The 26,610-nt window shown below is 50.8% G+C and overlaps 2 protein-coding genes across 2 annotated transcripts; one reads left to right on the forward strand and one right to left on the reverse strand.

Moving 5' to 3' along the window:
• Window positions 1-1,756: 1,756 nt before the first annotated feature.
• On the reverse strand, window positions 1,757-11,259 carry ALG1 (ALG1 chitobiosyldiphosphodolichol beta-mannosyltransferase). Its single transcript, XM_027889574.1, has 13 exons — window positions 11,035-11,259; window positions 10,829-10,906; window positions 9,505-9,608; window positions 8,886-9,034; window positions 8,214-8,303; window positions 7,551-7,661; window positions 6,581-6,702; window positions 5,702-5,740; window positions 5,084-5,143; window positions 3,980-4,090; window positions 3,069-3,183; window positions 2,304-2,379; window positions 1,757-1,976 (listed from the first exon to the last, which is right to left on the reverse strand). The coding sequence occupies exons 1-13, from the start codon at window positions 11,252-11,254 to the stop codon at window positions 1,842-1,844; spliced, it is 1,410 nt and encodes a 469-aa protein (XP_027745375.1). The 5' UTR covers window positions 11,255-11,259; the 3' UTR covers window positions 1,757-1,841.
• A 4,540-nt stretch (window positions 11,260-15,799) lies between these two features.
• NAGPA (N-acetylglucosamine-1-phosphodiester alpha-N-acetylglucosaminidase) lies at window positions 15,800-25,025 on the forward strand. Its single transcript, XM_027889625.1, has 11 exons — window positions 15,800-15,960; window positions 16,183-16,674; window positions 19,280-19,419; window positions 19,960-20,068; window positions 20,295-20,423; window positions 21,204-21,412; window positions 22,183-22,230; window positions 22,392-22,520; window positions 23,432-23,563; window positions 23,722-23,782; window positions 24,316-25,025. Exons 1-11 carry the CDS (start codon window positions 15,800-15,802, stop codon window positions 24,518-24,520), a joined length of 1,815 nt encoding a protein of 604 aa, XP_027745426.1. The 3' UTR covers window positions 24,521-25,025.
• The last annotated feature ends 1,585 nt before the right edge of the window (window positions 25,026-26,610 follow it).

Below are 26,610 nucleotides of genomic sequence, written 5' to 3' on the forward strand. Positions count from 1 at the left end.
ATGACAAAAATCACAACTGAGGTACATTCCTCTCAGTTAAGAGCTGCCACTTTCACCTCTGGCTGCTAGGACCTTTCTGTCAGGCTGGCCAGGAAATAAAAAAGGAATCACATAGTACCACAGCAACGCTGCAGGGATCCTAAAGGAGAAAGGACTGAGCTCACCTGCTCAGAAACTGCCCATTCATCATTCTCCTCTTGGTCCTGAAGCAGAAGATCAAAGGCTGCTCATTCTCCTCTTTAGACTTCCTTTTTATATTGTTTTAGAAGTTACTTACAGGAAAATGAACAAAGACTTCAGCCCCCTCCTCCCGTAGCAGTGGAGAGAAAATGGGTGGCAGGTAACTTGAAACCTGAAGGATCATCTTGTTCTTCAAGCTGAGAGAGGCCACAACTGCTGGGATTAAGCAGAAGTTACCCCAGCCCAGGTTTTTGCTCCCTGTCCCCGAAGAGGAAGAACTCAAAGGTGTTATTTCAGCCCAGACAGGAGCTCCCTTACACAAAATTCAAGTCACTCAAGGGTTCTGTACAGATGGCTCATTTTACATCTGAAATTTTTATTACTGGAAGATGAAACCTCTCTGAAGCTTTTGGCTTTACTGTTTAATTAGAGAAGTGCCCAATTTATCTCCATGTGCACAGGAATGGCTAAAGGGGAATGATGAAACCCCCAGACAGGACTTTGACTGAAAACAGTAGGAAAGATACACTAAAATATTGGCAAATAAATCTTTATGAACCATTCTCAAGTCAAAAAGCTGGAGTTTTTGCCAAACTCCTGCAGTAAAGCAACCTGACTCTTCTATTTTCACCTTCTTCCTTCTGGAAAAAGCAGATTTTCAATGATTACTCAGTCAGAGGGTTTAAAAATGCTGATGCAGAACCCACTGTCACCACCTCCCACCCCTGAGCTTTGAGGAGCATAACCACATGATAAAACCAAGCACTTCAATTCCTTAAATGACTAACATCTATTTTATAACCATAACGTGGAAGCATTAGGTCTGCATATACTGATCTTAACAATAAAAAGCTGAAGGGTGCACCTGAGTGAGCACTCACAAAGGGATTACGTTACACGTATATTTTGGGTTTATTTTTCCCTGTTCTATTCACCTGTTCAAAGAGAGATCAATTTTATGCTCTTTCTCAAGGTAAATGGGCACATTTCACTTCAGACTGCAAGGGGAACACTCACTGCAAGGTCTGTTTTCCTCCAAGTACCAGTAAAGCTGTCACACCCCAGCAGCTGCACTTCCACATTCCTGCACACAACTGTAAAAAGGAAAACAACCTTGAGACAAAATGGTCCTGTCTCAATAAAATCATACAAGAGGATACTCAGTGTGTCTCTAGGCAACATTAACTGGTTGAATAAACAAAACCCCCACCGTATCCTCAGTTAAATTTCAGAATAATTTTGGTTGGAAAAGACCAAGATCATCAAGTCCAACCTTTGACCAGTGACCAGTACATATAAAACAATTCAAAAAAAAGGCATTTCCCACTTGCCAAAAAAAAACCATACCCAAATCACCTACTAAGGTGCTGAGTGTACAGTAGGTAAAAGTGGTAACAGTTTCTATCTGTATTCAAGTATCTTCACCAAAAAATGACCTTTGAGCAGCACAGGTGGTCAGGCAGCAAAGAGCTCCAGCTGCACCTTCAGCTCTACTCTTACACAGGATGCTCCAATTGGAAAGGAAGAGGAGTGTGCAAACACATCTTCCAAGATGAAGTAGTTAAAAACTGCAACAGTAGACAACACAAAGTGTTTATTCACTGTTATCAAGTGTCTGCAGTCCAGGAATGTGTCAGCTTTGCCACCCTCCTTCCCCACAGTCACTCCTTGTGCCCCAGCAAGGGCAGCACGGTCTGGTCCCAGCTCTCGTCCCAGCGCGGCTCCTTGGACGCCCTGAGGTTCTGCCTGAAGCTGTGCAGTTTGCCTTCCAAGGTAGGAAATTCCCAGAAAAGCATCTGCAATACAGAAAGCAAACCCACAAAAATCCCATCATGTTCCTTTTCAGGCTCATTGCAGCCTCCCAGCAATAACCCTCAACTACAAAGCTGCAGCGAGACCGTTCTTGGGTCTGGCCCCAGAAACAGGGCGACGACAATGTTTTCAATGCCTTTGCCAGCTTCACATTCACATTTAAACATAAGTGGGGCAAATAACGTTCACCAGGCCAAGCAGCGCCTTCTGAGAAAGCAAAATGCACAGATGCTGAGCTGTGAAAGGGCTGCTCACGTGGGGGCACCTTTGGGGTTAAACCTGTGGGGGCAGAAAGGAGTCAAAGCCTTTACCTTCAGCTGCTGGGCGAGTTCACCCGAGTCCCTGAATATCAGACCATTTTCGTTGTGTTTCACAAGCTCATGTAAACTGTGAGAGAAGAAGGCAAGAGGGGGAAAAATGAGACAAAAAGCAGCAAGTGGGACATTTCAGTAACACCCAAAGGGGCCACGCCTGGATAGCTGTAACTTTATCACTGATAGGAGCCCACACCTGACAACGGGATGGGGAAGGCAGCTGAAAATCTTCTCATTTCAAGACTGTTTCTCCTTTCTCTGTCAGAATTTATCTACCACAACTGTACCAAAGAGCCCTCACTCTGTGCCACTCAGCTGGACATGCATGAAAAATCGGGGCAATAATCTACTTTAAAACTAACCCACAAGGAGAATTTTTCCATGATCCATCATGAAACCCTCACAGAGAATTTATCTCCCTTTATAAAGCTACTGTTTCCCCAAAGGGCCATGAATTCCAAGACTGCCTATGCATACACTCACCCCTTCACTGAAGGGAAGGAGGCTTTTTTAAAATTAAATATATATGGAAACAAAGGATAACAGGGATTTTTTTTTTTTAGGTAAGTGGTTGCATGAAACACTGAACTTTGTTGAAACCAGTGTCCTTTTTAAAAATTTAAACTAACCTTGATTTCTAACTTACTGGATTTCAAAAACGGCCTAATACAGGAATCTCACTTGACTCCTGCAGTAGCTGCTGAACTTTCTAGGAGTACATTTTATGTGAATCACTTGATCTGTAACAGAACAAGGTCTTACCATTCAAAATGTATTGCACACACAGGTAAACAGCAGCCAAACATGTCCACCACCTTCATGGGTAAATCCAACCCACTGGAGGATTTATGGAGACATACCCCCAGGTCTGCTGAGCCTGAGGAGCAAACAAAACAGCCTGAAATCTCTGAGAGCAGCTCTTCTGTCACAATATACTTTGTGACTAAAAGGAGTTAGGTTTTAGAAACACTGTGAGTGCATATTAAGTTAAAGAGCATTTTAAAGTTTCATGTATCTTCAAACAGCCTTTCTGCCTCTTAATCTGCTAAGAATGGATAAGTGAAGGAAAACTCCATCACAAACGAGACAGGATACACTGCTTGGCTGACTGGTGACCTCTCTCAGTTCAAGTCCTCTCAAAATAGAGAAATTACAGCGGGGTTTTACAGACATTATGTTCATTATTTGAGAAGGACCAAATAAGCACAGTGTTTTTACAGCCATATAAATTGTCAGGCTCTGATCCTGCAGAATGGAGATCAAGTTGAACATGTGTTTTACTACTTTATTACTCCCACTTTATGCTGTTACAATGAACATGCTGAGGGAATAACATTCCAATGACAAGTTAATTAAAAATTTCAGCTACTTTCAGTTGCTTAGTGAAAAGCCTTTTATTTCATTTACAGGAGTGACCCTGAAAATAAGCTGGAAGGTGCACAGGCAGCTGTGTTTCAGCACAGGCAGAAGAAACAAAGAGTGCAAGGAATAGGCTAAAACAGCAACAGGTACTAAGCCAACTTTTGGGGAGAAGCAAATAGCCAGAGAAATTCAACATTTTTGCTCATTACTATATTCTACCAGGTTCTGTGCACAATCTCTATCAGTTCTCTGCCCCTGTGCCATGGTGGTTTTCACACATTCTTAAGCCTATTCAATCGCCCACCCTTTACCAAGCAAAAGAGGGTAATCCTCAGCTTCCAGCCATGGTGTACAGATCTGGATATGTCTGAAGTGCAGTTTCTGTATCAGTCCATTGTAGTAGTCTTTTAGAGGTCCTTTACCTGTTTAAAACAGAAAAGAATAATATATAATAGTTTTTCATCATGATGACTGAAAATAGTGTGGTCTGTGAATCTTACTGTGCAGCTGACGAGCTCCTGTTGTAGCAGGTACATCCAAAAGGACACCACACATGATCCTCCAAAAGACTCATAAAAATCCAAGTCCCTTGGAAAGTGATGTGTACCTGGACTTATCTCATCCAGTATTTAAAAGAATTTGCCATCAACACAGAATCATGGAATAGTAAAGGATGGAAAAGCCCTTTAAGATCATCGAGTGCAAGCATCCCCCCAGCACTGCCAAGGCCACCACTAATCCACGTCCCCCAGTGCCACATCCATATGGCTTTTAAATCCCCCCAGGGATGGGGATCCACCACTGCCCTGGGCAGCTGTGCCAGGGCTTGACCACCATTTCCATGAAGGAATTTTCCCAATATCCAACCTAAACCTCCCCTGGCACAACTTGAGGCCGTTTCCTCTTGTCCTGTCCCTTGTTCCCTGGGAGCAGAGCCTGACCCACCCCAGCTCCCCCCTCCTCTCAGGGGGTTGCAGAGCCAGAAGGTCCCCCCTGAGCCTCCTTTTCTCCAGGCTCCTTCACTCTGCCTACACAACTTTTTGGCAAAGCCTCATTTGATGGGCCTCTTTTCCAGCACTAAATAAAAATCTTCCTGTTTAACGCTCTAAACATCAGATTTTACTTTTTTTTTTTTTTTTTTGCAGCATCATCTTAGTGTTGAGTTTAAATTGTTTTGAACATGGAGTAGTGCAGAACTGTAGTGGGAACAGGGAGTAGAGAGGGAGGTCAAGAGCTTCTCCTCTAAAAATGTGCCATGATTACACAGTGTGAGTTCAACTGTAAACTACTATTCTTATAACCTGACATAAAGACAACAGTCTCTTCAAACCATCAGAAGAGTCAGCACAGAACAAAAGTGAGAATGAATGTTCTGTATCAGCACTGAAAGAACTGTAACACAAACAGCCCCTTACCTGTGATCACACACACCAGAGCTGGAAGCTTGGCTCCCTCCTCAATGAACCTCTCATAATCTGCAGAAGATAAAACACTGCTTGGAGGCCACAAATATACAGATGGTTGGTTTAACTGTGGTCACAGTGTGTTAATTATTTAGCTTCCTACTGCAAGTACTTTCTGTACAGGCATGTATGTAGTAAAACAGTAGTAAATTCAGCAATGGTAAAATTTACAAACTTGTAAAGAAATAAATCGTGCTCTGTTTATGCAGAAAGCATTTCTTCAACTGCCCCACAATCAGCTGCTTCAACAGATCAATTTACAATTGCAGCTGCAAAGCCTACACAGTAAGACCAAGTATTCCCTCCCTCCCTATTAGCAGGTGCCTATGGAGAGTATGCGTAATAGCTGAAAAAATAAAACTGCAATTTAGAAGCTAGTTAAAGATGGAATTCTGACAACTCCCCTAATTGAATCCAGATGTTGTACTTCTGTACTTCAATTACTACTCTTAAACCAGTGCTAATTAATCAAATACAGCTGCATTTTCACCTGAATAGGGTTTAGCAAAACCCTTTTTAAGTATCCAGAAAACAACTCTTGGAAAAATAAGATTAATCCTTCATACCCACCTTCTAAAGCTTTTAAAAGGACAGAGAAGTCTTCATCCTCTGAAAGAGAAGGCTTTATTAGTGACATCCATATTTGTATCATTTATGATGGATTACTGTCTTTAAATAACAACAGACTCTCCTCACCTCACCAACATGATTTAGTAGAGGCCATGCTTTTCCTATTCAAATCTGCTAATTTGCTTTCATAAATAAAAATCTATAACCACAGATAGTGTTGATTTGCTTCCCTGGCTGGCAATACAGCAGACAAACCCCTCACAAATGCTGCCCCACCTTCAAAGCTATCAGGTTCAAATTTTCTAGTTTCTAAAACTAAAGAACTGAGTGTGAAAGTTGCCCTGACAATTCAAATGCCCATCGTTACTATCAATGGATTTGTTTCCCTTTTCTGTTCCCTTCTTCACACAGAGGGCAAAAAGGGACATAATTATGTAAGATACATTATCAGAAATCATGCAGTCACAGACTGGTTTGGGTTGGAAGGGACCTTAAACCTCACCTTGTCCCCAAGCCCTACCACGGGCAGGGACACCTTCCATTAGACCAGGGTGCTCAATAAGGAGTAAATATCTTAAATTCTTTAACTATTTTACACCACCATGCAAGACAGTACATCTAGAATGAAAGCAAAAAAAGAAGCAGGAAATCTCTTTTAACCATTCTTAAAGCTGAGCCTCTATACTGCAGCTCCATAATTAAAATATAACTTTAAAAAAATCATTAATTTTTAGCATTCTATATGTTATACCATATTCAGTTGTACCATATACTCCTTATCTTCCATTTTGTCCAGGCAAATGAAGGAAAAATATAACTTTGGATGTGAGAAAGTACAGCCAGCCATAGTTTTTGATGAAAAATGCAGTGTTTGCCCACCTGTCCAGCTGGTGCTGCTGATGAGAAGAGCTGGCCGGCCCTTGGACTGCACCACAGGTCCATCCCTGCCATCCCTCTCTGTGAAGGCAGTTCTCTCAGCACTGGAATCCACAGGCTCTGCACTATGGAGACACAACTTCCTGAGGATGGGCTACACACAGAGCCAGCAACAGCAGCAAACACTGCTTAAGAGGCAGGAATTTCCAAACATTTTGGTTTCAGATTTGCTGCTCAACTTCTCTAGAAACAGAGGCATCCCAGTACAGAGCTCTGGAGAAATACCAGACCGGGACAGGCCATTTTCCCGCTTCCTACTGCTACAGACACGATTCCATCTTCCAGCAGAGTGTTTTCCTTAATAAGCTGAGCAAATGGCCAGCCTGCCTTTCCAGCTCTGTCTCACAGCACAGAGCATGGAGGCCAACAGCACATTTATTGCATTCTGAGGTGGGCACTTCAAAAAAATCCACTCCATGCTATGGACTGCACTACCTTTTCAAGCATTAGTTTGGTGAAGTAACTCCCCAGTCAATCTGCTACAGGTGACATCCTGCACACAGAGGGGAACACGCACCACTCAAATTGAGACCCCGAAGGCTCTCACAGTAAGTAAGGAAGAGGTGCTATTAAGGAAGCATCCAACCACTGACATTTAGGTCCATGGGAACCAGACAACTGCTGAGTTCCACCCTAGAGATACTCTGTCACAGACCGCCCCAGTGCCTGTGCCAACTTCTTTAAAAACAAAACCACTTCTGCTTCACACAGCGAGTCTTGTGCCACCCCAGTTGGGTGATTTCACTTCTGGCCTCTCCCCGTGATGTTGAGCCAACCTGCACAGCATGGGCTGCTCCAAGCACTGGGCCCGCTGCGCCCGTGGGGCTCGGAGCCTGGGCCCCCACACGAGCACCTGTGGCAACCCCAGCTTGGTGGAGCTCCGTGAGGGACTGGCAGTGCCACTCACACCTACCCTGCTCGGAAGGGCTCGTAGTCCCGGGCCAGTTTCATGTACAGGCGGTGCCGGAGCTCTAAGGGTGTTTCCTTGAAGTAAGCAGCTGGTTTGTCATACAGAGTTACTGCCCTGGGAGGAAACAGGGGAATAGCTGAAACAGGATACAGATGTAACAACATGCACCTGGTCAGTGACAGGCTGAACCCCTAATGTAGAAAGTAATTAAGTAAATCAATTTTGTTTGCTGGAATACACCGAGGTGGACACAATAATCCTGTAACAAAGAGGCCTTTCATGGCGCCCACTCTAAGGGTGAAATGCACCTGTCCAAACTGCAGACATCACTGTCTTGATTTTTAAACTTACTCTAACTATCCCTGAGCAACCCTGACCTGCAAGAGAAAAGCTGTCAGGGCAGACTAATCATTAAAAATCCCAGTGATTATTCTCATTCTATTGGCAGACAAGCAGCAAGCCTCTCTGACACCTGGACTGCCACCTCCCAGTCAACTGGGCGTTAATTAGGAAGGGTAACGAAGACTACCGATTGCCCACACTCCACTGGTTCATTACAAAACAGCTAAAAAGTTTCAGCGGTGTTGCTTTTGTAGGATCCCCCTGAATCCTCAGAGATCTGTTCTTTCACTTTACTTTGCACACACAGAGTAATTTGTGACTTACTTTATGTTGCAATTCATCCAGAGATCTTCTTTCATTGCATCAGTGACACACAAGTTATAGTCAGACAAGCGCCCAAAAAGCTTTTCATACCTGACAAAAATTAAATGTCAGTTAGAAACTACAGGCAGGCACTTGCTCTAACTGCCCCCAGTGCCCATGACAAGTGAAAGCCAAACAAAATCAAAAGAAACCCAATTGCCCCCCAAACTGAAATTTAATTACCAATTATTCCCAGATATTGATGGACTCCTTGTGCTGAAGCAATATCAGTTTATGAGAGGGGCTACAGCAGGACTCCAACACCTACACTAGCAAGCCTTTAACTGCACACAAGCAATTAGATTCAGCAAGAAGCAGCTTTTTAAGGCAGAGCTGGAGCGAAAAGGAGCATTAGAGAATAGAAAACCTCAGTACATATAGAGAAATTCTAATACCAAGATCAAAGTTTGCATATGCACACAAAAGCAATCAGCCTACTTCAAACCACCCCCCTACGTGTCCAACAAAGGCAATTTCAAAACATGTTTTCTGAAACAGAAACCAGCTCAGCACAGCAAACCCCAGAAATGCCTCTCACAAACAGCCCTTTGCCAATTATACTCTCCCCACTGGCTCCCATTCTGAATCCTCCCCAGCCACGTAATTTAAAGGAGGAGAAGTGACTGTACAAACCATTTTGCAATCTGCACCAGCGGGTGGTTCCTCCCATGACTCAGACTCATTATGGTGTATCCATAGTTGTGCCAATCAATGATCAGTTTGCTCCTCCAGAACAGACCTGCCACCCAGGCAACAGCTATACTGGGTAAGCCTGGGGGATTCTGCTCCAAAATAAACCAGAAACAGCGTAAGAGCGTGGTCAAGTGACAAACACAAAGCAACTACCAGCAAAAAACATCCAATTATTAAAATTACATCGCTTTAAAGGAGCTTAATGACCAGAGACTATTTGTATTCACCTATGAGGACTGGTAGGCACTTCAAATTTCACCTTGGATCAGGATCAAAATCCCCCTCCAATAACATAACAGCATTTCTAGTGAGAGTTATTCTTTACTACTGCCCATGCCAATGAAGTGTAAAAGCCCAGCAATTAACAGGAAGAGCAAACCTGAGTTGCTAACAGAAAAATCAAGGTTTGGAGACAAAAATATACTTTGATACAGGTTTACACCATTGATGAAGCCAATTCAGCTCTCAAATAACTAGAACAATGTCTAGAGATTTCTAAAAATGCCTTGTGAAGTAGCACTATTTGTTTTTATTAAAATGAGTCCCCCACAAAACATACCTGAAGAAGAATATAGGAGGGTTGATCTATCCTCAGCAGTGTGTACAGTAACTGCACTGATTGCACAAGGACTTTTACCACGTACTGGAAAAGCTTTGGACCCACTGCAAAACGACAGGAAAACTGGTAAGAATATTACAGCTCTCCCCCCAGAAATGTGCACATCATAACAGAGCCAGCCAGCTCTGCAGAGAGAGGGTTAAAATAAAGGTATCCTGTAAAAATGGAAACATGTTTAATATCTTTATCCATGAACTGCATAAGTGGTGATCACAGCCTCAGCAAGTTTGGAGATGGCACCGAGTTGAGTGGGAGTGTTGATCTGCTTGAGGGTTGGAAGGCTCTGCTGAGGGATCTGGGCGGGATGGACCATGAGAGGAAAGACACTGAGGGGCTGGAGCGTGTACAGGGAAAGGAATGGAGCTGGGAAGGGGCTGGAGCAGCAGGAGCAGCTGAGGGAGCTGGGGGGGCTCAGCCTGGAGAAAAGGAGGCTCAGGGGGGACCTTCTGGCTCTGCAATCCCTGACAGGAGGGGGGAGCCGGGGAAGGGGGGTCGGGCTCTGCTCCCAGAGAACAAGGGACAGGGGAAGAGGGAAGAGCTTCAAGTTGTGCCAGGGGAGGTTTATATCAGATATTGAGAAAATTTCTTCACTGAAAGGGTGGTCAGGCCCTGGCCCAGCTGCCCTGAACAGTGGTGAAGTCATTGGCCCTGGAGGGATTTAAAAGCCATGTAGATGCAGCACTTGGGGACATGAGTTAGTGGTGGCTTTGGGAGTGTTGGTGGAACAGTTGGACTTGATGATCTTAGAGGGTTTTTCCAACCTAAAGGGTTCTTTGATTCTATGATCATTACAAAGCTAAGTAAATATCTCAAGGTCCTTATAAATTCCCATTTGTATTTTGTACAGAAAGAAGTCATAGAATCCCAGCATGGTTTGGTTGGAGGGGCCTTAAAGCCCATCCAGTGCTACCCCCTCCCATGGGCAGGGACACCTTCCATTAGTCCAGGTTGGTCCAAGCCCCGTCCAACCTGTCCTGGAACACTTCCAGGGATGGGGCAGCCACAGATGCTCTGGGCCACACTGATAAACACACAAGTTGGGAGGGGAAAGGGGCAAACAGAAAACATTTCCACGTTTCGCTCTGCATCCGAACGGCACCAAGTGCCCTGCTACCAGCAGGCAGATGGAGAGAAGGGAGATCAGAGTGCGCAGCTCTGAGCGCAGAGGGGCTGGACGCGCACACGCTCGGGCCGCTCTGGGGGGTTTATTGTTCCGCCCAAAGCTCGTTCCCCGCTCCCCCCGCGCCCCCGGCCCTTCACGCACCTCGCAGCCCGCGCAGCTCGGCCACGGGCACCAGGCGGATGTGGGCGCTCCGCAGCACGTCCCGGTGCGGCCGGCTCTCTGCGGGGGGACAGCGCGGTCAGCAGCGCGGTCAGCGGCGCGGCCCCCGGCCGGCTCTCTGCGAGGGGACAGCGCGGTCAGCGGCGCGGCCCCCCCCGGCCCGCCCGGCCCCGCCGCCCCCCACTCACGGAGGTAGCCCAGCAGCGCGACCTCGCGCCCATGCCGGGCCAGCGCCAGCGCGTGGTACTGCATCCGCGGGCTGCGGCCCACGTCCCCCAGCACCGCCACGCACACCCGGCCCGCGCCGCCGGTCCGCCGCCGCCGCCACAGCAGCGGCAGCAGCGGCAGCAGAGCCGCCACGGCCGCGCCCGCCACCCACGGCCACGACCACAGGCCCAGCGCCGCCATCTTGGGCACCGCCACCCGCGCGAACGGCGCCCCCTGGCGGCGCGGAGGCGCCGCGCTCTGAGGGGACCCCGCCGCGGCGGCGGGAACCACGGGGGGGTAATTACAGAGAGGGGCAATCAATTAGAGACAGGGCTAATTCATTACGGCGAGTGTAATTAATTGCAGCAATACCGGACAGTCCTCCACTATGTGGGGTTTCCCAGAAAATTTTAGAGCATCCTGCAGCGAGGGGTGATTTCAGCACTATTCGATGTGTGGGGGTTTTTTTTTAGCTCAAATTCAGCTAAATCCTAAAGAGATCCTCACTGGATCTGAATTACTTCCCTCTGTTTGTTGTCTCAAGCCCTGATCCTACCAGTAAAGTAGTGCCAGTACCTACCAAGTACTAAATCCCTGCATCCCACTGGGTTTTCATACATGTAGGTAATAAGCATTTTCCAGCTGTTTTCAGTTTGCTGATCCCTGTTTTCTGGTGGAAATACAGATGCCAAGAGTGAACAGAAGCCTCCTGACAGAAACATTTGCTCCGTTATCTTGCCAAGGCCCTGTGGAAGTGACTGAACCCCACAGTGAAAAATTGTTAAGTTGTGCATAAGTTTAAAACTAAGTTAGTTGTAGTGGCCAGGGATCCAGTACAACGTGTCACACAAGGCAGAGGACAAATGGTATTTCTTCATTACAAATAAGGTTAAAGACACAAATGAAGGATGCTGGTGACCAGGGACAGCCCCCAGGGAATGGCTGGAGCTGTGTCAGGGCAGGCTCAGGGTGGATCTCAGGGTAAAGTTCTTCCCCCAGAGGGTGGTTGGCACTGAACAGGCTCCCCAGGGCAGTGGGCACAGCCCCAAGGCTGCCAGAGCTGCAGGAGGGTTTGGACAACGCTCTGAGGGACAGGGTGAGATTGTTGGGGTGCCTGTGCAGGGCCAGGAGCTGGATTTGATGATGCCTGTGGGTCCCTTCCAGCTCAACATATTCCAGGATTCTATGACTCTCTCTGCCTTCCCTCACGGCCACCCATCTGAAAGGTATACAGTTGTGCTTCTTTGACCCCTGTGACAAAACCAGCTGATGGATGGTATGTTTCACTGTAACTTCCCCTTATTGCAGACCAGCAAGAACGTGGTAACAATGAAACCACTGCTCTTAAAGCAAGAACTAATCACAAGGCTGGGCAGACTGGTTCCACAAGATAATAAAGACTGGAATATTTGCTTGAGGATCCATCTTTTTCTAACTGAGAAACTATAGGATCACAGACTCTCCTGAGTTGGAAGGGACCCACAGGGACCATCCAGTCCAACTCCTGGCCCTGCACAAGATGCCCCAACAATCCCACCCCGTCCCTGAGAGCGTTGTCCAAATGCTCCTTGAGTTCTGGAAGGTTTGAGACTGTGAAAAAGCCTCACTGTCCCACACTGTCTCACATTTCAATACGGTTTTAATGCAAAATGCAAATTGCTTTTCCCTTTACTTCCTTGGATAAAGTGCAAAGATCCTGTCCTGCGATGGAATGAGGGACTGGATTCCTGCAGGCTGTCAGGCACAACAGCCCCAATTCCACACAGCCCTGTTTTCTGACAGGTTATCAAACTACTTAAAATCACAAATGTATGAGCTTTCTGGATACAGTGACTTGAGTTTATGAAGGTAGAGTGCAATAAAAGTCCTTTTGACCTACCCAATCTTCAGAGCACTTAGCTGGAGAAAGATAAATATTTCGAGTGCAGACATCTCTTCTGGCTGAGGCTCTGAAAACAGGAATGCACTTATGAGAAAGACATTTTGAGAGAGAACTGATTTCTGCCTCTAACATTTTTCCTATTTATTGAATAGCAGTTGTGTTTTTCAAAAGAATTTTCCTGTCTTTTCTCCCTGTAACATTTCAGAAAGTTTTGCAGTCTACCCTAGAAACAGTCCGTTTAAGCTCCGTTCCCAGTCCTCCTCCACTTGATGGACTGCTGTGAGTTGCAATAAACAGAGACAGAGCAGCCAAAATCCCTCGGACTGGTGGAACTTCACTCATTCCAGGAGTCTCCAACTCAAATATCTTGAGCAAACCCCACAAAAACCTGCTGCTCCTTTGCTACTTGTATTGACACATAATGTATGTAGTACAAACCTTTTTAAAAATTGCATTTTTTGAATTTGCACTGAAAGGATTAACATGGAATATCTCAGTAATAAGTATTTACACCAATCACACCTGCACTGTGAGAGTATGGACTAACAGCGCTCACAAACACAACACAGAAGCTGTGCTATCTCATCATGTTCCTTTTAACCTCACCAGCTGCTTTTTGGTTGCTTTATTTACTTATTTTCTTCCCACCCAAAAAAAAAAAAAATCCCTAAGTAAAGGGTGAAGGTAAAAGAAGTGCCCTAGGAAATTTTTACACAACTTCCCAAAACCAGTTTCTCCTGACTGGTTTGTATTGGCTTAGACATCTTTTTATCAGATACGGGTATAGGTTACAGAAACACATTTTTTATTTCCACTCAGGGCATAGAAGAGGAAGAAGGGAAATAAGTTAATCAGAAAGAGTAGAGCCAGTATATATGGCTGATTCCCAGTAAGCTCTACAGGCAAATTCAAATTAGTGAATTATTAGACACATTTTTTCACAACTAACAATTTTTAAATTACAGGAAAAGGGTCAAATACTCGTTAATTGTGTTCATTCCCTAATTTTCAGAGCTGGGCCGAAATTCACGTGCAAGACAGAGGTGGAATTAGTATTAGATTATGGCTTTAAAGCCTGACTTAGACTATGACCTACATCAGGTTTAGGGCTGTGTTTTTGTACCAAAGCACAGAACAGCTCAGCTGTTGAGATTCTTTCAGCCCAGTGTGGTCACAAGGTGTTTGCCCAGCACCTGCACATACTTGGACTTTAGACCCTGTTTTTTGGGGAGGTGAATGTGTTTGTGCCATGCTTGAAATGGAGACTTGTTATTTTTAACAACAGGTAGTTATTTACATTAGTGATGAAATTATGTGTCACCTCAAACAAACACTGAAATTCTGGCACCCTTCCTTCTTTGAAAAGCTCTGCAACAACAAGTCACTTATACTCCACTTACATTTAATATTAGTGAGCTGGAAGGGGCTGCTTTAGAGAGGAAATTAAATGCAAAGTAAATTCACTACATAGAGAGGAAAGATTATTGAGTTTTCAAATACTGCTTTGTTTTCATTCCACTTTGCAAGAGGTTTCCGTTCCCTGTGGATTCCAAAGGCAGCTTTTGGCCTGTGGATTCTACACCCCAAGTTGTGATCCTGGCCTCTCTTGAAAGCTGCACAAAAGACAGGGTGAGCTTGGGAATGAGGTGGAATCCTCCTGCTGGAACCCTTAGCTCCCTGTGAAAAGTGGAAGGGGTTTGAGCAAAAGACCAAGCATGATCCTGAGTGAACTCCTGCAGTCCTCTACTCATGCTTTACACAGAGCTGAGTTTAGACCATGGAAACCACGTGTAGTCCACCCTGGAGTTCCAAAGGACAGCTTGTTTGCAGCTGGAAACACAAGCAGGACACCTGCAGCTCTCCACAGCTGAATGGAAGTGGAGGCACAGTAACCCATTTGCTAAGATATCAATTCAGGGGCTTGTGCTGTGGGAGTTTTGTGGTTAATTTGTGAAATAAAAGTACATTTTTCCACCTACAAGGTACCTGAGACTACAGCAAGCTTACCTGTACCAGGTGCAGTTACCCTGGGAGAGCTGAGGCATTATCCACCTCTTGGCACTGGCCATGGAAACACCAGCTCCTCCACCTGGAATATGGCCTTGGGCTTGTGGCTCCACTGCCCTGCTCCCCCAGGCACAGGGGCACCTGTCTTTCCTGTGAGGGTGGAAAGGCCCTGGCACAGGTTGCCCAGAGAAGCTGTGGCTGCCCCTGGATCCCTGGAAGTGTCCAAGGCCAGGTTGGACAGGGCTTGGAGCAACCTGGGCTGGTGGAAGGTGTCCCTGCCCATGGCAGGGGGTGGGACAAGAGGAGCTTTAAGGTCTCTCCCAGCCCAAACCATACTGGGATTCTGTGATCCCTGGGATTCTGTGATCCCCCTGACACACAAAATGGCAGCATCCCCTCAGGGATCTCTGTCCTGGTCCGTGTCCCTCAGGGGTCTCTGTGGCGATCCATGTCCCTCAGGGGTCTCTATCCCGGTCAGTGTCCCTCAGGGGTCTCTGTCCGTGTCCCTCAGGGGTCTCTAGCCCGGTCCGTGTCCCCCAGGGGTCTCTGTCTCTGTCCATTTCCCTCAGGGGTCTCTGTCCCAGTCCATGTCCCTCAGGGGTCTCTGTCCCGGTCCGTGTCCCTCAGGGGTCTCTATCCCGGTCCCTGTCCCTCAGGGGTCTCTGTCCGTGTCCCTCAGGGGTCTCTATCCCGGTCCGTGTCCCTCAGGGGTCTCTATTCCAGTCCGTGTCCCTCAGGGGTCCCTGTCCCAGTCCGTGTCCCTCAGGGTTCTCCGTCCTGACCCCGCACCGACCCCCTCCCGTTCCCGCCGCCCGCCAGGGGGCGCTGCCGGCGCCGCCCGCCGAGCGCCCGCCAAGATGGCGCCGTGTGGGGCGGCGGGGGCCGCGGGCGGGGGGTCTGGGCGAGCGGCGGGGGCTGGGGCTGGCCCAGGCCCGGGCAAGGGGTCGGGCCGGGCGGGGGTCTGTGCGGTCCTGGTGCTGGCGGTGCTCGGCTGGCTGCAGGCGGCCCGCGGCGCCGGGTGAGTGTCCGGGCACCGCCTGCCCCGGGGCGGGTCTTTCCTCGGCTCCCGAGGCCGGGCTGGTGGTACGGCTTGAGCGGGACAGACCCCCCGAACCGGGGTGATTACCCGGGGGACACGGGGGGCAGGGGGGCCGGGGTGTCAGCGGGGCCGTGCCCCCTCCCTCGAGCCGCTGCCGTGCCCCGCACTCGCAGCCTTGGCAGCCCCGCGTTCTCGTTGCAGGAGCCCCCACGCTGCAGCAGAGCCCGCGCTCCAGCCCTACTCCCCGGGCCCGCACGGCCCCCGGCACGGCCACCGGCACGTCCGGGACTGCCAGCCCCGCAGGTACGGCAATGTCACACACGAGACCTGGCCCGGCGACGCCAGCACGGCCGGCCCGGTGGCCGCCACCAGGACGTTCGTCTCGTACTTCCCCCCCGAGGGCAGCGACCGCAAGGTGCTCTACGGGCACTTCACGTTCGTGAGGAACCCCCTGCGGACCCTGTCGGTGCTGGAGCCGGGCGGCGCCGGCGGCTGCCGGGAGCACCGCAGAGCCACCGTGCAGGAGACAGCCCGGCTCGGGAGCTGTCTGGTGGCCCAGAACGGCGGGTACTTCAACATGGACACCGGAGAGTGCCTGGGCAACGTTGTGAGCGATGGGAAGCTGGTGTTGAACTCTGGAGGGATACAGAACGCTCAGTTTGGCATCCGGAAGGATGGCACCATGGTGTTCGGGTAAGAGCTGGGGCTGTGTGGAGAGCGCTCTCCACGCTGAAGGCTTTTGGGCATCACTGGGGCAGGAAGCTTATCCCAGGCGCTGCCTCCTCGGCCTCTCCCAGCTGCAGCAGAAGCACACGTTGTATGCTGGAATTAGGGATGTTCTACCTGTACCCCATGCAGCTATCTCTCCTAGGATGAAAGGAAGCTGGATAAGTTGTTGTGATGATCTCTAGCTGATTAGGTTCCAGTGTCTCCTCTCCCAACATGCAGCAGGGACACTTGACGGTGGTTAAAGTGGAGGAGGGCTCTGACATCCCCAAGAGAAGAGACAGAGTGGACTCTGAGTCTGCTCTGGCTGCAGCACAGAAAGGCTGGGCTTGGAAAGAACCTCAGGAGGAGCCTCATCCAGCACAGGTTGGCTGGAGCAGGCTGTTCAGGCCATGTCCAGCCGGGTTTTGAACATCTCTGAGGATGGAGACTCCACACTCTTTCTGGGCAAACCTGTTTTCTGAACACTTCAGGGATGGTGACTCCACCACTGCCCCGGGCAGCTGTGCCAGGGCCTGACCACCCTTTCCCTGAAGAAGTTTTCTCAATATCCATCTAAACCTCCTCTGGCACAACTTCAGGCCATTTCCCTTTTACCATCTCTTGTTCCCTGGGAGCAGAGCCCGATCCCCCTCCCCCGGCTCCCCCCTCCTGTCAGGGAGTTGCAGAGCCAGAAGGTCCCCCCTGAGCCTCCTTTTCTCCAGGCTGAGCCCCCCCAGCTCCCTCAGCTGCTCCTGCTGCTCCAGCCCCTTCCCAGCTCCGTTCCCTTCCCTGCACACGTTCCAGCCCCTCAGTGTCTCTCCTGTCTGAGGGGCCCAGAAGTGCCCCCAGGGCTGGAGGTGCCCCAGCAGTGCCAGCACAGGGAGGGCACTGCCCTGGGCCTGCTGCTCCAGCCACACTGGCTGGTCCAAGCCAGGTGCCACTGGCTTTATTGTCCCCCTTGGTGTGTGACACTTCCCAGGCAGCTGCAGACAGAGCCCTCAGGTGAGGAATAGCTGGCAGAGGAACTGTAGTGCTCCCTGGAATGAAAGGCCTCAGGAGCTGCAGCAACACTAAAGGGCTCAGAAGGACTGCCAAGGTCCTTCTGATGATTTCAGAAGATGGAACAGCAGCCTGGAAGCTGCTGCAGCTGCTGGCTGCATTCCCCACCCTTCTGGTAGCTCCCTCCCAGGCCTCAGCAAGGGTCCCTACAAAGCCAAACTGGCTGTGCCAAGCCAGGGCTTCATCCTGCAGGTGTTCTCTGACAGCCCTGAGCACCAAGGCCTTCACTTCTGTGCCACAGGGGCTGCCTGAGGTGCTGATATGTCTTTAGTGAGGGGACTTCTCTTAATCTCAGCTCTGTCCTGCTCTCTCCTGCTCTGGCAGAGTGTCCCTGTCAGGGGTGCTCGGTGGCTTTGTGGCTTCCAAAGCATGACCCTAGAAATAGTTTGGGTGTAAATAATTGAGCTCCCAGGGCAGTGGGGAAGGTAATTCCTGCATCATGACCAGCAGGATGGGGGACAGGGCACACTGTTACCCTCACACTGCAGAGCTGTTGCCCCTTTCTGGGCTGATAACGGGGGATTTCAGGCTTTAAAATGCCCAAGCTGTTGTGTGGTTTGTTCCATTCTCAGCCATGTTCATGCTGTCTTTGTGTTCCCTTCCCTTGGGGAAAGGGAGTTCTTTTCACAGGTTTTTCGTTCAGGTATTTGCAATTACACCTTTTTACAAAGCAAAAGGCTTTGCTTGCCCACAGTCATGGATACTAAACTACTAAAAGTTGAGCATCCAGTTCCCACAGGATACCAAAAGAGTCAGTTTTAAACCCAAAAGCACAGGCAGAGGTTACAGCCAGAGCTCAGCTGAACAGCTGCAGCCCCTGCTCCTGCCTCTCCTGTTACAAACATCACCCAGCACCAGGCTCTGGTGAGGCAGGTGTTGCTTATCACCCTGATCCTTGAGAGAGGGCTGTCCCTTGGGAAGCCCCCCGTGGTGACACACAGCACCTGAGTGTGGAAGTGGCAGCTGGACAGTGCTTTTACTGCCTGGCTGGTCAGGGGTAGGGTTTGCTGCCTGGGGGAGCACAGGAAGCTCTTCCCAGATGGAGCACCCAGCAGAGTCTCCCCCTCCATGCGGCTGCAGGGGGCTGGGTGCTGCAGCTCCAAGTCCTCTCCAAAGCTGTTTGGTGTCACAGTTGTGGAATATGGAAGCTGACAGGCAGCAAGATGTTGCAGCTGCTTCCACAGATCCCCGAGTCTTTGGCAGTGGCTCTGGCCTTGTGTTCTGCCAGATGCTTTCTGCCCCTGCTGTCCTGGCTCAGGTCCACTGGCCACATTGCTGGCAGGAGTTGTTTCAGGCACAGTGGCCTGGGACCATCGTGAGCTGGGGGGTTGTGCAGAAGAGCAGAGAACAGGGGCCAGTCTGGCTGCTAAAGGGATGTTTCACACTGCTTGGCCTCTGATTTTGGATGTAACCCCTTTATTCCAACATCTTCTCCCCCTCTCCCTGCTTCTGGAGCCTGCTGGCAGCAGGAGAGGCTCTTACCTGACACTGCTGTGACTGTGGGTAACTCCTCCTGCTCTCTCTTTCCTAGTTACCTGTCTGAGGAGGATGTCTTGGATCAAACAAACCCTTTTGTGCAGCTTGTGAGTGGGGTGGTTTGGCTCCTCAGAGATGGAGAAGTTTACGTCAATGAGAGCCGGATGGCTGAGTGTGGGGACACTCAAACCACAGGTAAACCCTGGGGAGCCTGGCCATGGAGTGTCCTTCCCACAGGGCTCTTGGAAGGAGGGGCACTTCCATGGAATCATGCAATGGTTTGGGTTGGAAGAGACCTTAGAGACCATCTTGTTCCAACCTGCCTTCCAATATCCCAGGATTCTCCAAGCCCCATCCAACCTGGCCTTGGACACTTCCAGGGATCCAGGGGCAGCCACAGCTTCTCTGGGCAACCTGTGCCAGGGCCTCACCACCCTCACAGGGAACAATTTTTCCCTGATATCCCATCTAACCTGTGAAGAGAAACTCAGAGCAGTTGCCTCTTACAGGAGTTTAAAATCGTGGGCTGGTGGATCCCTTGCTTTGTCTCTGCCAGACAAAAAAAGTTAATCAGGAACACTTCTGTGGGGCTTGGATGAACAGGAGGAGCCTGGGCTGTGCTCTCACTGGTTCAGTTCGGGGGAGCCCCTTGGTGGGAGCTGTTTTGCAGACAGAGGTGTGTGGACAGCCTGTCCTGGCCCAGCTGGGGTGTGAATTGTTCCCTCTCCTGCACAGGGACCTTCGACAAGTTCATCGACGTGATCTCGGCCAGGACTGCGGTGGGACACGACCGCCAGGGCCGGCTGGTCCTGGTCCACGTGGATGGACAGACGGAATCCAGGGGGTAAGGGCTTGGGGAAGGTCTGAAATCCCTCAGCTGGAGCGACCCTGAGGCTGCCAGGGCTGTCTTTTAAGGCAGAGACTCACAGAGCTCAGGGGAGCCAGGGAAGGCTCACGCAGCCCCCAGACAGCGAGATGGGAGAGCTGCTCCTTCCACCAAGGAGAGTGACAGACTTCTACCCACAGCAGCTTCACTGAAGTCAAATCAGCAAATCACCCTTGCTTTGCAGGGTCAACCTGTGGGAAATGGCAGAATTCCTGAAGCAGCAGGGAGTCGTCAATGCCATCAACCTGGATGGTGGAGGCTCTGCCACGCTGGTCTTAAACGGGACCCTCGCCAACTACCCCTCTGAGCACTGGTAGGTGCTGGTGGCTCGTGCCCAGGGCTGCACAGGTGGCCCTGCAGCTCCTGTTGGGATGCAGAGCCCAGTCCTGCCCCCAGCTCAGCCAGGAGGGCACAGCAAAGGCAGGTGACAGGATCTGGGGAAGAGAGAGGGGCTCTAAAGTTTTAAGCAATTGAGCGACTCCATATTTTTTCCACTCAGTCAGCCAGGATTAAAGCTGAGCTGGTTTCAGACAGGCAGCAAAGCTGTGACTGAGTGGCCTGATGTGGGAATCGGATAAGGCAGCAGCTCTTAGACTGGGAGATGCAGAGCTGCACTTTTCATGGGAATTAGCAGAGATCTGTCAGCAGCTTATGGAAGGGAACCACTACCTTGGAGACCCTGCCCTGCCTCAGGGGGGAACCTAAAGGACATTTTACTTTAAATTCAGCTTTTTAGTCATCTCTGACTGTAAACATGGAGGGATTTAACCCTCAGTTCCCCTAACTGCAATAATATAATTTATATCAAGGCAAATAACATTCAGGGAAAGGCACGTTGGATGCCAAAACTGGGGAAGCTGAGACTGCTTAAAGGGAGACTTTGTGCGCTGCTTCTGCAATTCCACGTTTGAAATTCCTCCTGTGCAATGGGGATTTCATGGTTAGTTAAAACACTGGCTCAAATCTTGCTTTACGTGTATATTTTCCTATTATTAACGTTGCTGTTGGCCAGTGCGAACGGGGATGGTTCTGGGTGGGGCTGGGGCAGCTCAGTGCCTGCACCGCTCACGTGTCCCCTCCTGTGTCCCCCCAGCTCGTTCGACAACACGTGGCGCTGCCCCCGGCGTGTCTCCACTGTGGTGTGCGTGCACGAGCCGGGCTGCGACCCCCCCGACTGCAGCGGGCACGGGCTGTGCCAGGCCGGCCTCTGCCGCTGCTCCGGGCCCTTCTGGACAGGCCCTGCCTGTGACAGCCTGGACTGTGGCCCTGCCAACTGCAGCCTGCACGGCCTCTGCACCGCCTGTGAGTCCAGGAGAGGGGCTGGGGGTGCTGCGTCCCTGGCAGTGTCCTGTGCCTGGCTGGGTGCTGGGGCTGCCCTCCCACTGCCCCTGCCCCACAGCAGCTGGAGCAGCAGTGGGGATGAGCAGAACACTTCAGCAGCCAGCAGGGCAGGGCTGGGCTCAGGCCTGGCAACCGGGCCTGAAATCAGCCTTGATGTCGAGCTCCAGGCCTCAGTTTCCCTTCCTGCCCCCGGGGTGGTTTCAGTTTTTTTTTGAGGCAAGGCAGTGTATTATGGTGTGTGGCAGCAGCTGGTTCTGCCCCATCCCTTTACTGTTCCTGCTTTACTTGCCTCCCCTACTTCATGATTTTTGTGACTGTGCCGTTGCCACTTCTTCATAAACTCATTTCAAAGCCAGGGGCTGCTGGAATGTCCACCCCCAGCGTCTGCCCCTCTGTGCTGCTCAGTCCTCTTCTCCTCTGCCCTGCTCTGGTTCCCCTCTCACTCAGGTGTGCACAGTGCATGACTGGGCAGAACGTGGTGGGTGCAGGGGTGCAGCAGCTGGCCCAGATCTGATCCCAGGGAATCCCCTCAGCAGGGATTCTGCTGCCTGTGGCAGCTGTAGTGGGGGAACCCACCCTGTGTGTGAGTGCAGGGTTCCTCCTCTGGGGGTTTCCTGGCAGGGGTAAGGGGGCACCTCAAGAGGCAGCGAGCGGCTCCTAATTTTGCATCCCTGCTGTTTCCAAGTGTTTTTTTTTGTTGTCATTAATGGCTGTCCCATGTGTTTGCACAGCTGGATGCCTGTGTGATGCTGGCTGGACTGGCAGCAACTGCACAGAAGGTAAATACTCACTGCTGCTGCACTCTGCTTCTCACAGCCAGGGAGAGGGGACTGGGCACCACTTCCCAAGAGGGACAGGCCAAACACACCCAAGCTGTGGCTGTGCTGGGGTGTGTCACTGTGTAGTGAGGGCCTTGATGACCTCCTGCTTGTCTCTGCAGCTTGTGCTCCTGGTCTCTATGGGGAATCTTGCAGCCAGAAGTGCCAGTGCCAGCACGGTGGCTCCTGTGACCCTGTGAATGGAACCTGTTCCTGCCCCCCTGGCTTCTATGGCACCAGCTGTGAGCATGGTAAGGGCTGCTCTGAAGGGCCCCCTGAGCTGGGAGAGGGTTTTGTGTCACCTCTGAGCCACCTCTTGTAGGCAAAGCAAGAGGGAGGTCTTGCCAGGTGGGCTTAGGCGTGAATGTCACAGCTGGGGTGTCACCTGCTGGCTCCCAGCTCTTCCTGTCCTAAAAAGGACAGCAAGGAGCAGAGAGGAGGGATGAGTTTTCTTCATCAACAGAAAATTGTGAATTTCTGTTTAGTCTCAGCCCCAAAGCTCCTGGGTGTAGAACAGGATCATCCACTGTCCCAGGGTGTTGCACCAGACCCTGCCTGTAGCCCAGGCTTCAGGTGATCCAGGTCAGTGCCTGTGGAGTGCTCCAGAGGCTGTGGTGCCATCCCACCTTCCCAGCCTAGCTGTCCTTGTGCCAGTGCTTACAGGGCTGGTCTGTTCTCCCCTGTGTCACCACTCCAGCTTCTCTGAGGCACTTGGGGCCCCGTGGATCCCTGTGAATAAGTTAATTACAGCAGGGTGTAAACTCCACGTGTGCCTGATTCCATTAGTGATGGTGTTCCAGCCTGGGAATGTCAGACAGCTCCATCCCAGAGGAGTTGCCCAGAGAAGCTGTGGCTGCCCCTGGATCCCTGGAAGTGTCCAAGGCCAGATTGGAGCAACCTGGGCTGGTGGAAGGTGTCCCTGCCCATTGCAGGGGGTGGGACAAGATGAGCTTTAAGGTCTCTCCCAGCCCAAACCATTCTGGGATTCTGTGATCCCTGAAACGTCTCCCTGACACACAAAACAGCAGCAGGGAACTCGCAGCGTGGTGCTCCCAGGCTGCTGCAGGCTCAGCTGAGCTGGGGGAGCTGCAGCCACAGCCTGGGTGGTTACAGAGCAGATGGAGCTTTGGCAATAACCAACCTCTTTGTCTCAACTCCCCAGAGTGTCCCCTGGGCTGGTTTGGGCCCGACTGCCAGAGCCAGTGTGAGTGTGAGCACTCCTGTCCCTGCGACCGCCAGAGCGGCAGCTGCAACACCACCCACGACGGGGCCCTGCAGGAGCAGCTGCACAGAGGTACCTGCAGGGCCTGGGGGTTGTAAAAAACCATTGAAAGAGCAGCCTTAGTGCAGAACAGTGGTTTAGTCACCAGCTCTGCTTAAGCTTGCTCTTTATTTAGTGGAATTTTACACCCTCCTGCCCAACACTGCCTTTCTTCCCTCTTTGTTTTCCAGCTGGACAGTGTTTGGCTTCCCAGAATAAGGAGAGGAGCACAGGAAGATTCTCTCTGTCAGAGTAAGTGGGTGGTACACACAGAGTACCTCAGAGGCTGCCACAGGGCACGGGGTGGGGCTCAGCCTGGAGAAAAGGAGGCTCAGGGGGGACCTTCTCATTCTGCAACTCCCTGACAGGAGAATGGAGCTGGGGGAGGTCGGGCTCTGCTCCAGGGAACAGGGACAGGAGGAGAGGAAACAGCCTCAAGTTGAGCCAGGGGAGGGTTGGATATTGGGGAAATTTCTTCATGGAAAAGGTGGTCAGGCTGTGGCACAGCTGCCCAGGACAGTCAGCAACCCTGGGGGGATTTAAAAGCCTGTGGCTGTGACACTTGGGGACGTGGGTTAGTGGTGGCCTTGGCAGCACCAGGGGACTTGATTGTCTTAGAGGGCTTTCCCAGCCTAAAGAATTCCCCGATTCCCTCCTGCCTGAGAGCAGAACCACAAACTTGGGAAGGCAGAGAAGGGAGGACAACCCTTGACAAATCATTTGCACCCTGGGAACGCGCGACACAGGCCGAGCTGTGGCTTACGTGGATTCTTCTTGTCCCCCAGGAGCACGTGGCTATCCCTGAGCTGCGGGCTGGCCCTGCTGCTGGTGCTCAGTGCCCTGGGCAACGTGGGGCTGGTGCTGAGGGCGCGGTCGGAGCGGCAGGGCGGGGACTATCGGTACCACCCCCTGAGGGACATCAACGGCACGGCCACCCACACCCCCAGCGCCGCCGCATGGGAGCCAGAGGACACTCAGGACTCACTTTAGAGTGCCCGATGGGAAGAGAGGAGGTTTTCCACTGTGTCCCCTGCACAGCCCCTCAGCACTGGCCGGGACAGTCACTGTGCCTGAGGTACCTCAGCCCAGAACTCCCCTCGCTCAGTCCCGGCTCCCTCTGCTGCTCCAGCCCCAGCACCCAGGGCTGTGTCCCCTGGGACGTGATGGGATGCAGGGCACCGGGAAAGGGACTTTCACAGCGGCAGCAGGGAAGGAAAAGGGCTGGTTCCTTCGAAATCTGGAGGGAACCAGGTGAGCAGTGCCAGCCACAGGCACCTCAGGAGGGTCCCTGCCCACCTGGGCAGTGCTGAGTGTTTTTGAGGCTCAAGGTGAACTGCCTCCAGCACAGAGCTGGGTTAAGGAAGCTGCTGCCTAAGGGTGTTATAGTCCATGTCTGCCCTTCCCTGGGGAGCTCAGATTTTAATCAGAAAAGTGACAGAACGTTTTAAAATGTTGAAGCAGATGCAGCACTGAGTGAAACCAGAGCCCTCCTCCTGACCAGGGTCACAGGGTTGTGGCTTTCAGGCACCCCAGTGTTTTCTGAGCCAGTCCTCAGCCCCAAAGTGTGTGATGAGCGCTGCATTTTGGGGAGGCTCTTGCAGCTCAGCGACTGGAAAAGCCTTGTCAGGTCACAAGTTCCACTGGTGCATCTCCTGTAGGCTCTGGGGGCTCAGGGACTGTCACCAGCCCGGGAAGGGGACAGACAGGGACAGCCTGACATGGCTGGCAGGACACAGCCTGGGCTGCCCTGCCCCAGCTGGACTCTCCTCAGAGAGAGCACAACCAGCAAGTTCTTCAAGCCCTCCCAGCTCCCAAACACCTCATCTGGAAATCCAGAACCCCCTCCTTGCACAATTAAACTGAAACAGTGTTTGAGTTTGTTCCCAGTGAGGGAAAGGCAGCCTTTACCCTGCCCCTTGGATGCTGCAGAGGGGTGAGAGCCTGTCTGAGCCCCAGCACTCACAGGTTTATGCACTCACTCCCTTCTTCCCTCTCCAGGGAAAGGATGTGTAATTTCTGTGCCATCAGGTCAGCCTGGAACCAGAAGACTCTATTTTTCTATGATTTACAGAAGATTATTTGAAACTTGAATAAAGTCTATTAGTGCTACCTGCCTGAAACTCAGTCCTGCTGTCCAGCTGCAGAAGGAGCCGTGATCCTCTCCCAGTTCACCTCAGCCCCCCATGGGAATCCAGAGGCCCTTTTATTTGAAATAACAGCCACACTGCAGGATGTGCTGTCCCAGCCTGCTCTGTGCTGGGAAAAATAAACAAAAATGCTGGTTCTGCAGGGAAAAAAATATGACAATTTTAATTCAAAAGCAGGAATAAGTGAAAACAAGCCAGCCTTACTTCTGCTTCCAGAGGAAAGAGCAGCACACAGGCTGAAATTCCCAGTTTCCCCCGATCTGAACAATTGCATCAAACAATTCCACATATTCTTAGAGATGCTGTTTTATTTCCAACATACCCGAAGGTACCCACAGACAAGCACTGAAGTACATTTGTTGTCAGGGAACACATTACAGGGCCCTGCAGTTTGCAGAGGGCTCTTAAAGGAGATTTGGCTGAGAAAAATGAGATTTTCGGTAAATAAAACCAAAGCCAGCTGCAAGGGAGAGAAAGTAAGTAAAATAATTAATGCCCATTTAACTGATGCATGTAACTAAGAACTTGGAGGTGGGTGTTGGAGTTACTTAAAGCCTGTGCATGTGACACAACTCCAATTTTGCCTTCCAAGAGAGAAATAATCGGGTGTGAGGATCGTGACAAACATGTTGGAGGAATATTAAAAGCTGAATCCATGCAGGAATCTTTGACAACTGCTGTCAGTTAATAGTCTAATAGCTGCTCCTTGCATTAATTGCTCACAGTACAAACATTTGGGATGTATCAGCAGTGTGTGCCTTTGGAAAGGAGGGATTCCCAGCCTGGAGCACGGCTGGCCTGGCCCTCAGCACTTCCCACCAGGAATTCCGAGCTCGGGAAGTGGTCCAGGTTTGGGACGAGTGGATTATGATTTTTTCAAACCAAACCGGGATTAGCAATTCTTTTTCCGAGTTGGTTTTTCGCCTGTTCCTG

The sequence above is a fragment of the Empidonax traillii genome, unplaced genomic scaffold, assembly GCF_003031625.1.
Source record: "Empidonax traillii isolate 1590-97213 ecotype Southwest subspecies unplaced genomic scaffold, ASM303162v1 scaffold267:size678996, whole genome shotgun sequence".
NCBI lineage: Eukaryota > Metazoa > Chordata > Aves > Passeriformes > Tyrannidae > Empidonax > Empidonax traillii.